The 13,218-nt window shown below is 31.8% G+C and overlaps 1 protein-coding gene across 1 annotated transcript; it reads left to right on the forward strand.

Annotated features, from left to right (window-relative positions):
* The first annotated feature begins 355 nt into the window (after positions 1–355).
* LOC114257945 (P-loop containing nucleoside triphosphate hydrolases superfamily protein) lies at positions 356–9,270 on the forward strand. The gene is made up of 15 exons (XM_028197774.2): positions 356–681; positions 779–937; positions 1,129–1,218; positions 1,321–1,449; positions 1,732–1,832; positions 2,239–2,353; positions 4,445–4,576; positions 5,533–5,598; positions 5,744–5,920; positions 6,524–6,619; positions 6,912–7,049; positions 7,272–7,354; positions 7,785–7,822; positions 7,925–8,139; positions 8,903–9,270. Exons 1-15 carry the CDS (start codon positions 505–507, stop codon positions 8,990–8,992), a joined length of 1,806 nt encoding a protein of 601 aa, XP_028053575.2. The 5' UTR covers positions 356–504; the 3' UTR covers positions 8,993–9,270.
* The last annotated feature ends 3,948 nt before the right edge of the window (positions 9,271–13,218 follow it).

The following is a 13,218-nucleotide window of genomic DNA, read 5'->3' on the forward strand; positions in this document are numbered from 1 at the left end:
ATCAATCCGTCACCTGTCATACGGTTTCTATTTTGCTCTTAAACCGCACCGACCCGCACCGCATACACCCCTAATTGGAGTTACTAACTAATAAGTCCTGAGTGAGGTTTTTATGGACATATTAGTCTTAAAATTTTTATTTTTTTGCTGTTAAAAATATTAGAAAATCGGTGAGTGTTATGAGAATTAGTATGAGTTTGAGAATTATGGGTTGGATTGTGGGGACAAAAGCAGAAATGTAGACCTTATTAGTTTAGAGAAAAATTCCAGAAAGTTATTTCATACCCCCGACAGTTTCAGGCCCGTTTCAAATGGGTGATTAGTTTGGGCCCAAATTGGGTTGTTGGGTTGGGTGGGAGCATTCTGTTATGTGGGCCGTTTCAACATAACCCGTTTCCCTTCCTCTCTCCCCTCCCGCCATCAACTGCTAAAACCCTAGTTCTCTCTGTCTCTCTCTGTCTCTCTCTCTGTGTTTGCGGTCAGCTCTCCTCGCCTTTGTCTTCCATGGCTACTGCAACAGACAAGTTGTCTCACGAGAACGAGGACCAAGAGAAGGAAGAACAGGACGACGACCAGACCTTCGAAGAGCTTGGATTGGACCCTCGCTTGATTCGTGCCCTAACCAAGAAAGGCATCGACAACCCCACTCCAATCCAGCGTGTCGCCATTCCACTCATCCTTGTTAGTACTTCTCGCCTAACTCTCAGTTTGGCTGCTCAGAAACAGAGAGAATTTTTTTTCTTGTGTATTCATTTGTTTATTTTATATATGCTTGTAGGCAGGTAAGGATGTGGTTGCCCGAGCAAAGACTGGTTCCGGAAAGACCTTCGCTTACGTCCTTCCGTTGCTTCAGAAGCTCTTCTCTGATTCTGCTTCGAATAAGAACCTCGCTCCCACTGCATTCATTCTCGTCCCGACACGAGAATTGAGCCAACAGGTGCTTTTTATTTCTACTCAATTCAGCATCAAATTTGAGTAAAAGTATGGTTGTTGAAAATTTGGTGGTTCGACCTTGATTTAGTGAATTTTTTACATATCATTTGAATTTGATGAAAGAATTGGTGAAGGATTGGGGATGCTCTTATCGATAGAAAAATGTTCTTATGTATGCATATCATGTGTTTCCAGGTTTATTCCGAAGCATTGTCGCTAATTGAGTTATGTAGAGTGCAATTGAAAGTTGTACAGTTGATGAGCACCATGTCCGCTTCTGATTTGGTTGGTTGGTTTGTTTCTTGTTTTGTTGTTTTAGATATGATTTAGGTCATGTGTGATGACCATTTTGTCTAATTTATATCTGATTTGAAAATTTGTTCACAGAAAACTGCTTTGGCAGCACCGCCTGATATTCTGGTTTCCACCCCGGCTTGCATAAAAACATGCTTGTCGAAAGGTGTGCTCAACCCAACATCTGTCCAGAATTCACTTTCAATACTTGTTCTCGATGAGGTGCAGATTCAATATGATCATGAATTTCAGCATCTGAATTCTAGTCTAGTTCTTGAGTTTGTGAATTTCTTATTTATGACCTCAAATTCAAATGGCTGGTTATCGCTGTGGAACTTGATTCCAAATTCAAAACTATGAGGGTTAAAAATGTAGTTTATTTTGTTCATGGAAATTGGTATGATTTTTACACAGGAACATTAATCATGTTATTCTGAATAAGCTCGGTTAATTTAAAGGATTAATCATAATCTTCTTATCATCTATTTTTATATTTGTCTTCAGGCAGATCTTCTTTTGTCATATGGATACGAAGATGATCTCAAAGCTCTTACAGCTCATATCCCAAGACGTTGTCAATGTCTTCTCATGTCTGCTACCTCAAGGTGTCTTTTGCACTCTTCTTTTCCTGCCGCTGTTTTTATTTTTATTATTATTCTTTTCATAATGGTGGTACAACCATGTGCAATTTTTGCTCTTGCGATTATTCACGGTTTTATTTTATCCATCCTTCACATGCCTTGATAAATGCTGGTGATTCAGTTCATCTCTAAGTTCAAATTTGGATTTAACAATTTTCAAACTCAAATTTATATGAGAAATATAAGTCCCAAATACTCAGTTCACTTATTTTTGAAATTTTATTGCTTTGCTGAAGTTGAATCTTGATAGTTTAGCATTCATTCATAGATTATTTTTTGGATGAAAAGTGACATTTTGGCTGTTTTCGTCCTTGGAGCTTCAATTGGTTGATTCATATTTCATTTATGTTTATTTTGTGATATTTTGCAGTGCTGATGTTGAAAAGCTCAAAAAACTTATTCTACACAATCCCTATATCTTAACATTGCCGGAAGTGGGAGATGTTAAGGATGATATTATCCCTCAAAATGTTCAGCAATTTTGGGTAAGAGTCAATCTGCTCTTCTTAATAAATTATGAAGCCCTGAGTTAGTTCCCAGATTATTTTATTTAGTTGTACAGTCAATTGAGCATCCCAAAATTTTCTATCATGATCAAGGTTTTAAAAAACGGCCACAACTATTACGTAATGGTTGTGGTGGTTATTGCCCTATGTTACCCGGAACGTAGATTGTTCCGGTATGTGGAACAGGAACGGCAACGTGGTACTCCATATACTCTAAAATGTGGTATGATAGGGTAGACTTGTATATATTATACTGAAGAATTTAAGGTACTTCTAGAGTAATTTTTTTTTTTAACTATTTGATATTCAATAAAATGTAATATTTTCTATGAGCATTATGACCTATTTTTTGGATGTTTTTTCCGGTCAAAACTTAACTCACCTTAAATTTTATTTCATTATATTTGAATTTTTTCCTCCTAAGGTAACATTTATGGACATGTTGAAAAAAACTTTTGGAATCGCTTTAAATCACTAAATTTATCATTTTGGAATAAAAGTGTACCATGTTTCGGAACTTGCATATCAATACGTAATTCGTTAGGGTATTAGCGTTTTCTGGTAACATAGTTATCGCCACCCGTTATGGCTATTATAGTGGTGTGACAGAAATTCACACGTGTAATGGCCGTTTCAGTGTTATGTAACGGCCATAGCGGTACTATAATGGCCGTGACAATTTGTTACATACTTTTACAATATTCTAAATAGCTTTATTTCAAAAAAAAAGAAAAGAAAAATAGCTTACAAAAAAAGAACAAATACTCAAGTGATCAAAGTCTAAAGAAAAAATCTTACATGCATTTTTTTTCTTTACAATTTATTTTTCGATTTTTATTTTACTACATTAGCATTTAAAATAAAAAATATATAAAATCAATAGCTTAAAAATAATTTTTATTTATGGCACAATTTTTATTTTTATAATCATTTCATTGAATACTTAATATTAAATAATTTTATTTAGTTAGTTATAAAGTGTTGTCTAAAAAATGTCTTTAAAAATAAATAAAATCATTAGCTTAAAAATAATTTTTATTTATGACTCAATTTTTATTTTTATAATCATTTCATTTAATAATTATGAATATTTTTTATTCAGTTAGTTTAGGTATTTGTCAAAAATAATTTGTAGATATTTAAAATCAATTATTGTTAAAGTCATTAACTATTGAAATAAAATATAAAAAGCTCATTTTATAGTGATTTAAAAATATGAAATATATTGGATCATATTTAAAAACTAACAATAATTTATCAAAATCTATTTTAAACCCCAATAAATGTGATTCAAAAAAGAAAAAAAAATGAGTATTAGTAATTTTTTTTCAAATTGTGCAAAAAATAAAAAAATCACAATTCTGGTTACTGCAATCGTTACGTTACGGCCTTTACATCCCGCACTCAACCGTTACGGCGACCGCAACCGCTTTTCAAAACCTTGGTCATGATTGAATTTTCTTTTGCTTGTATAGTGAGGACTGATCTTTCCTTTTCCCTTTTCTGTCTATTGGACGCATTGCCATGTAATGTAAGCGTACCTTGCAGGCGTGCATCCTTTGGCATGGCATTAATTTTCTTTCTTCATTTTTCCACTGTTGGAAGGCCATGATAGATTCCTTACATTGACATCTGGTGCATGAGTCCTTTACATGGTCTTTCCTTGAGAAAGTTTTTAGCATACATATTTTGAGAAAATATTTGAATAGCCTATCCCTTAAAATCTCAAGTTTGAAATGTCTCCAGACGTTTAACGTAGTCTTCAGTGGTCATATAACAACTGTGTTAAGCATGGGGTAAAAGAGTCACATAACTATGTCCTGCAAAAGATGAAGTGTTGTCAATATCTCTCTCTCTCTCTCTCATCCTTGAGTTGTTACATGTAGGAATGTACCTTTACAGTCATCAACTAAGGTGAATTATTTTTTTATTTTAAAGAATTAGTTTTTTAATTTTTATTTTTGAGGTCTTCTTCTGCATCATTGAATATCTTGATTTCTTTGTCTTCAGTGATGCTTCATATACATGTTTTTATTGCTTGTGTTCCTTGCCTTACTATTATTTGTTTAGATTTCATGCAGTGCTCGTGATAAGCTTGTTTACATCCTTGCACTCTTGAAGTTGGAGCTGGTCCAGAAAAAAGTGCTGATATTTACTAATACAATTGACATGGGTTTTAGACTGAAACTTTTCTTTGAACAGGTATTTTAACTTTGTTTTATATTCTCTGGAATTATTTTTTGCTCTCTGATACTTGGAAAGGAAAAAGCTTTTCTTATTCTATCCTTAAGTGTGGACAGCCGGATACCAAAAGTTTAATCTTGATGATTGTTCTTAAGTTTTCTAAAATGCAAACCTAGGGCGTAGATGTCTTGAAACCAAAATGGATAGCATTATACTCATTTTGCAATGGTCCAAAGGATAAGTTGACTGGGCTGGCTGTTTTCGTCAGGGTGTGGCACCAGCAGGTGGCCTCTGTCTTAGGTATCTAGGTCTTCCTTTGGGATGCCCAAGCCCAAGCCCAAGCCACTTGAAAGGTGGAGTTGAATTACCTCTTGATGGTTAGACTTCTCCAAGCTCAGTTGTCAAGCAAGGTTGTTCATAGATGTGAATGTTTCTGTAGAAATCATGTATGCAGAACCCTGAAGTCAAATGAACTTAATATATAGATTTAGAAATGAAGCTGGTCTCTGTTGATAATCCAATGATCTCTCGTGGAAAATATGGTAGATATCTTTATGGGCTCCTGCTGTGTATACTGATATGGTTTTGAATATGATCTCAAGCTGAACGGAATCTGTTTCTAATTGTTGTTTGGTTGACCTGACTTATGTAGTGTATATCATGTGGAATGTGGAGGTTGTCTGTACATTTAGTCGTATATTGCAAGTATATATAATAATAATAATAATAATAATAATAATAATAAGTATGAAAAAAAAGTTATAAATGGCAAATAATCAACTGTTATTTCATCTATTTCGAAAGGTTATTATTCTGTGTGACCTCGCTCACCTGACCCATCTGGTGTATTATATAACACAAAATTTTAGAGTTCAGACTGTAAGAAGCTCATTGATATTGATAATTTATTTCAATGTTATTTTGTTGTTCCTTTTGATTCCATATTGTGGATTCTGATTTATATTTTGTGGCAGTTCGGAATCAAGTCTGCTGTTTTAAATTCTGAGTTGCCTCAAAATTCTCGTCTACACATCCTTGAGGTATGCCAATTAAGTTTTTCACTTTTCATGTATTCAGAAACTTGATAAAGAATAAATTTGATGAGTTGTTCTGAGTTTTACATTCTGATTTATGATCAAAGTAGGGTTTTTGTTCTAAATCTTTTGCTTGTTCTTGTGCTATCAGGAATTCAATGCTGGACTTTTTGATTATTTGATAGCAACTGATGACAGCCAATCAAAGAAGGAACAAGCTGATGTGGAGAGTCACGTTGAGCAAAAAAAATCTAGAAAGCATGCCAAGAGAAAATTGGACTCTGAATTTGGAGTTGTGAGAGGAATTGACTTCAAAAATGTGCACACGGTACAGAAATGATTTAGCATGATTTATCCTAACAGTTCCATTGCATTATCTTTGCTCACTTATATATATATATATATATATATATTAATGAAATGTTAATCTTCTAAACCATGGAAAGTAAATATGAGGTTTCATGACATCCTGCCTCACAAAAGACTATTTTGGAGATTTTTGATGAACATAAAATGGTGAAAGCCAAGATCCATTTTTTTAACATGCTTTGCTGAGTTTTCTTAAAAATTATCCTTTATTGCATATGTAGAATGTTGGTTGTCAAACCGAAGAATTGTTACCGTAGTCTGGCCTCCCCTCCATCCCAATGCATAAGTCTTCATAATTTGGAGCAATTTCTCGTTGAAGGATTTCTCTAACCCATTGTTGCTTGTTGATTAGACTTGATGTTGCTCCACCAGTCTTGCTTTGCCAGTGCAAGGCTAATGATTATTATTATTTTTTCAAGGACTTGTTTTCATCATTGAGCTGGATATTAAGTTTTGATTTTGGTCCAAGTTGTTTGCTCTTGTTGTAACATTTTGTTTTATTTAAATGCTCTCTTTTAACTGTTTGCTATCTAACCACAGCTGCTGTACTTCTTTTCAACAGGTTATAAATTTTGATATGCCACAGAGTGGTGCAGGATATATACATCGAATTGGGCGCACTGGAAGAGCCTATAATACTGGTGCATCTGTCTCTCTGGTACGTTTATGAAGACAAATTTATGGTTAATTTTATGCAGGGGCCACTAATGAAACAAAGTTGTTTTTGTCCTCTTCTATGTAGACGAATATTTACTGAATTACTATAATTAGATTTAACATTGAGCCCTTTAATTTTTATAATGTGTATATTTAAAACATTGCATATGCACGTAGATATTTATGACAATTGTATAATTCTTAGGGTATGTTGACTTAAAACCAGAATCTTTTGTTGTTAAATATGGTTTTCCAGGCTTGTTAGCAATTTTTGTTGCTTGTCCTGTCAACAGGTTTCTCCTGAAGAGATGGAAATTTTTGAAGAAATTAAATCTGCTTTGGGTGAAGATGAAACTAGGGACTCAAATTTTATTGCACCATTTCCATTACTCACTAAGAATGCCGTGGAGTCCTTACGATATAGAGCTGAGGTGAATAATTTATAATTCCATGTATATTCTGATTGATGGCTGTGCTCCATTAAACCTCCTCTTATGGTTATTTAAGGATCTATGACCAAGAAATATATCAGTTTCCGAGCTCTGATGTATTCATTTATTTTTTATTAGTGAATTTGAATTAAAAAAAGGCCATGAAAGGGACCAACCTTTGTACAAAAAGAAATCCATATTAAAAAACTTTGATCTTCACAGGATGTTGCGAGGAGCGTGACAAAAATTGCTGTGAGAGAATCACGGGCCCAGGATCTGAGGAACGAAATTCTAAATTCTGAAAAGTGAGTTATTTTCCGACTCTAGCAGTATTTTCTGAAATATTCAAGGTCTTCTTGCCTTAAACATCTTATCTGTCTATATCACATGGAATTCAAATTAGGTCTTTTCTACTGCTCAAGGTTTTATATTTAGCATATTACCCTGACCAAACTAAAACATAATGCCAATTGTAAAGTACATAGAATCATATACTGTTTGCATCAGTTATTTGTTGCATATCTGTAAAAATGGTACTTCGTGATTTGAAATCATTGACACAGACCAGTTTGACCATAGGACCATTGTCAAAATTGCAACCAAGCCACCAAACAAACGCGTGTGCTCACACACACAGCATTGACTTTACCCTTTGCAATTGACATGTTCATATCACTGTGATCTTTCTTATCACTTCTGTTTGTTTGTGGTTTTGCTGACTATAAATCTTTTCAGGTTGAAGGCTCATTTTCAAGATAATCCACGAGACTTGGGTAATGAAACGCATCATTTGGATATTTTGGTTAGTTTTGTATAGATGTTACATGTTACGTGCACAGATTGAAGATAACAATGTTATACTCATATTTGGACAGATCTTTTGAAACATGACAAGGTCCTGAGCAAGAAGGCCCCAGCTCCTCACCTGCGTGATGTGCCCGAATACCTATTGGACCCAACCACTCAGGAGGCAAGCAAGGTTATCAAGCTTGCTAGAGCTGCCATGGGTAACACTAATTCTGGTCATCGTAAGGGATTCAAGGGTAAATTCAGAAAAAACAGCAATCCTCTTAAATCCTTCTCCGCAGAGGTATGAGGCTGTTCTTTGCTAATTTTTCTCTTAGTTTCCAGAGCCTTTTGTTTGTATGGGAATATCTCTGCCAGAAATTTCTCTTCACCTAAAAAGAAACTGAGGGGTCTGCTAGAAACTTGGCAACATGCAATAGTCAAAAAGTAACTATAAAAAAGTTAACTATCTCTAAAAAACTAAAAATGCAACTAACAAAAATGTTTAAGAGCACTAAAAGTAAAGCTCTAATGAGAGCTCTACTTATGTGGCAGTGGGCCCCGCTCATAAATGATTTGATGTATGTGTCTTTTTTTTTTTTTTTCCTCGTCGCATCATTAGAGCCAGAGCTCCAAATTTAGAGCTATAAATCATTTTTTTTTTCCTCATCACATCATTAGAGCCAGTGCTCCAAATTTAGAGCCATAAATCATTGCTCAGGCAACTAACATAGTCACTTTCCAAAACAACCCTTAATGTGTAGAGATTCTTCAAAGATTTGTTTTCCTCTGTTTCTTGATATAATAACCATATGAAAATTAGACAGACACTAAACATATAGATATATGCATGTGTATAAGTTCTCCAGGAAATTAATTCACGAACTAGTCTTCCAGATGAATTGGATCTTCAAAGGAAATTTTGTATAGCCTTGTCTATTAATCAAACAGCTAATGTATAAACTATCTTTACATGATTCAGCGACATGTTGATTGCAAATTGCTGATTGGTAGGTTAAGATTGCCATTGCAGATTGCTTATGAATTGGATTTTTCTTGTTCCTCAGGCACCAAAGAGAGGATTTAAAGGCGGGATGAAAAGGAAGGGAAAGGACAAGGATGATGGCCACACAAACAAAAAGAAACAGGCTGTATAATTTATTTACCTAGCTGTTAATTATTCAAATGGTGTGGTGAATGGTTTATCCCCTCAGTTTTGTATCAATTAATTTCTAATAGAAATTAAAATTTTGTAGTGATAAGGCCTGTTACGTTAGGAGTTGTTTGGGTTTTTTCTTTTAGAAAAAATCCTATTGTACAAGCGAAGTTTTAAGTTGGGCCCATGGCTCCCGGATAAGATAGTGAACACGTGACAAAAAATGTGATTATCATAATATTATTGATTTGATAATGTATTTGAAGAAACATTCCAAAATCTGCTTTTGGAGCTAACTTCAATTAGGAAACGTTGTCAGTCATAGATGCAGGTGATTATTTTTTAGAGGAAAATGTTACATATAATTTTATTTTTTATTTATATTTTTTTAACTCTAAGACACAAGTGAATGGGTCTTATATACATTTTGTTTTGTATCTAATATTGAGAAAATGAGATAAGAAATGAAATTATATATAATATTGCTCTTTTTAGTACTTCTACTATACACAAGGGTATGAGTTCCACATTTTTTTTTATATTATGATTGATTGTTTTATTTTTGTACTTGGTGATAAAGAAAATTTGATAAATTTTTATCTTTATATTTGGTTTTGATTGATTTTTGAAAATTGCGTTTTTTTTTTTTTTTGTATATATATATTTTTGGTTAGTGATTTTTTTTTTTTTTTCATATTTTAAGTAATTTTTTGTTTTAGGACTTTCTAGATACACTTAAAAAGTAAAATATTTAAGAAAAAATATTTTAAAAATTTAATAAATAAACAAGAATTTGATATATATATATTTTGTATTTGATGAATTTTTTAAAGATTTTTTTTATAAATATTATATTTTTTAAATGTATTTAAAAGATTAAGATTTACGCACCAATTGGTTTTACTAATTAAGGTGCTAACAGGTAATGTCACATAAATTTAGAAGTTTTGGGTCTATGGAGCTTGTATAATGAGTTGAGCTCATAGGCCCTGTTTGCTAGAATTTATTTCTAGTTTATTTCAGTTTTTAACTTAATTTAAGTTATTTTGATGTGTTTGGTTCAGTTTAACCATACAGTTAATAGGCTTTTGTAAGTCAAAAATCAATTTATTCTTTAAGTAGGGGAGGAGAAACTTAATTTATAAAAAATTAACTTATTCTTTAAGTAGGAGAGGAGAAGTTTAATTTATAAGTCAAAAATCAGTTTATGTTCATAGCTATAAGGTATAAGTTATTAGGTTATAAGTTATAATCACTTTTCCAGAGTTCTACCAAACAGGGCCATAGTTTTGAAATGACAATGTCATAATGAGTGGCGGAGGGAGGTGGTGGGGAGGGGGGAGAGTTGGGGGATTTTTTTTTTTCCTTTGAATTTTGCAAACATAAACAAAATATTTTAAATTAAAAAAAAATTGCAAAAATATTGTTAGAGTGAAATGTTAATTATATTTTAAAAAATATGAGAACAATAATTAATGTTTTAATTGAAAACGAAGAGATTACTATAAACCATATTATCTATGAATTTTTTTGAGTGTAATAGTAATGTTATTATTATTGACATGCAAATATAACTAATCCCACTATAAAGATATGAAATTTATTGAATTGTTAGTTACATTTAACATGTGAGGTATACTCTCTATGTGTTTATGTACTATTAGTTAGGGGTGCAATTTAGGCGGGTTCAACCCGAGCAATCCGAGCTCAGCTCGAATTTTTTTAGGTCTTGAACAAGATATTTTCTAATTCGGTATGGTCTTGAGCAAAAATTCAAAAGAGTGAATTAAATTTGGGCGGGCTTGGGCAAAGACGACAAACAACTCGAGCAACCCGAAACCCGAATTGTACTTATATAGATATATAAAAATATTAAATATATATATAAATTATTAGTCAGTACATGATATTAAAGTAATTTAGATTATTAAATCATATTGAATAAATATTATATATACAAATAACATAAAATCTTATTCTTTTTATTTTCACTCATAAATTGTAAAGACTATTATGGCGGCATCTTTATTACATTATATAAATTATTTTGTTTTGATGGTATTAATGATTTTCTATATATAAAAAAATGTAAATAGAGTCAAATTTTAATAATTTAATAATATAGCTGCAAAAAATAAATAAATAAATAAATAAAATAAAACTGAAATTCATTTACAATTTGGGTAATTCGGATTTAACTCGAGTCGGGCTTGGGCAGTCAATATTGGGTTACAATTCGAGCTTGGGCATGTCTCAGCACAACTTGAGCTAGGCCTGGACAACCTCCCAACTTGATCGAACCCGTCCGTGTTGCACCCCTACTATTAGTTGGTGATATCACATATCAATGATGACGTGGTATTACCATTATATTAAATTTTTAATCAAATTTTGTATAAATTTTTTTTTATCATTATATAATTTATTTTAAGACTTATATTCATATTTTTTTTTTTGTATTATCCATGATACACTAATTATAAATAACATTGTTTTTCTGATGTTTCTCGAAATCAATCGTAAAAACTTGCGTGAAATATTTTTGTAAAAATTTTCGATGTTGTAATTAATAAGTGTCCGCTCTAATTTAATTTTATGGCTCTACCACTGGTCATAGTATATGTTTGTATACTAATTAATACACCAATTGGTGTATATAACATTACTGATAGCTAAATTAGGTGTATCTAAAAAATAATTTTTTTTTAAATATTAAAAAAATTTAAAAAAATGCAAAATAAAAAATTCAATTTTTTGAAAGCGGTATAGTCAAACTATAGGCAATTGAAATTAATGCCCAGAAAGCCCAGTATTTAAGGCCTGCCATGACCCATTTAGTAGAAAGCCCAACCAACAGCACACTTTAAACAGCAACAGCAGCAGTCCTTTTAGAGAGAAAATCTTTATGGGTAAAGATGGAAATTTTGGATGTTAAATTACTCGATCAACAAAGTCTTTCAACACACCCAAAAAAAAAAAATATCTTTCACTTCAATTTTTTCTAATTTTTTTCCCTTTACAAATCTCTATAGAAATTTGGGATCCTATTATTACTTGAAATTTATTAGAGTGTGATGGAAGTTATATTTAAAATAAATTTTAATCCCAAAATATACTTTTTATGCACATTATGTATTCTAATTCTATGCGGTTGCTAAAAATCTAGATGAGGCCAGACATATGTCATGTTCTTCCAAAATTTCACACACACACATATATGATATATGTATATATATGTATGTGAAATTCTGTGATACATATCTCCTTTTGGAGTATGTATGTATTATATGCCCAGTGTCTGTGTCTCTACTAGGACAGGTTGTGTCCAATTGGCCCATGGACTCTTTATTATGCATACCTCTCACTTTGATTATTCCACTTATTCATCTTCAAAATTTGTATCTGTCAATAATTTGTGAAAAATTTTTTTATTTTAATTCCATAATTATAATTAATTAATTTTTTTTCTCTAAAAATGAATGATTGGATAATTATAATTATCAAATCAATCAAAAAGAATTTACGAATAAACTTACATATAAAAGTTTACAAAATAAATGATTCAAGGTAGTGAAAATCGAATAGACCTAATTGGAGAGAATCAGTCATCTCTCCTACCAAAACAGAACCTGATTCCATATAAATATATGAATAAGTTACGAGATTTACCTGATAGCTTCTTGTTTATCTGACCTATTATTATTATTATTATTAAAAAAAAAAAAAACATAGATGACTAGTTCTCTAAACATGAAAACAAAATTCAATATATGGACTAAGAAACCAGCTAACTAGATCTCTCCAATCACACTGACAGTTTGGAGTCAGTGCTGTACTTTTTTGTTTGCTTATATGTATATAAAATATAGAAAAATTTTACTATATTATTTTTGTAGTTATGATCTTATTCTAATTATGATTTATAAGATCTTTAATTATACCTCATATTTATTGGATTATGACTTTTTTATTTTATTTTTATTTTTAGTTATAATTCAAAAAATATAAAATTATATGTCATTTTTTTCTTTAATTATAAGATGGATGCCATAATCTTTTTGTAACGCCCTCAAAATAAACCCATAAATCATTCAACAATAGCATGTTTAGACATAAGAAAATAAAGCATAAATATATTCCATCGGAGTAATCATTACAAAATGTATTACATGTTAACAACGAAAGTAAATACCCTATGGACTTACAACTTTCCAAGTCAACACTTGG

This window comes from Camellia sinensis, chromosome 4 (assembly GCF_055761805.1).
Source record: "Camellia sinensis isolate YWXY chromosome 4, ASM5576180v1, whole genome shotgun sequence".
In the NCBI taxonomy this organism is placed as follows: Eukaryota; Viridiplantae; Streptophyta; class Magnoliopsida; order Ericales; family Theaceae; genus Camellia; species Camellia sinensis.

Coding starts and splice junctions, on each gene's coding strand:
- LOC114257945 (XM_028197774.2), top strand. CDS start 505: ATGGCTACTGCAACAGACAAGTTGTCTCACGAGAACGAGGACCAAGAG. Junction 1,219..1,320: donor CCATGTCCGCTTCTGATTTG/GTTGGTTGGTTT, acceptor ATTTGTTCACAG/AAAACTGCTTTGGCAGCACC. Junction 1,450..1,731: donor CAATACTTGTTCTCGATGAG/GTGCAGATTCAA, acceptor ATTTGTCTTCAG/GCAGATCTTCTTTTGTCATA.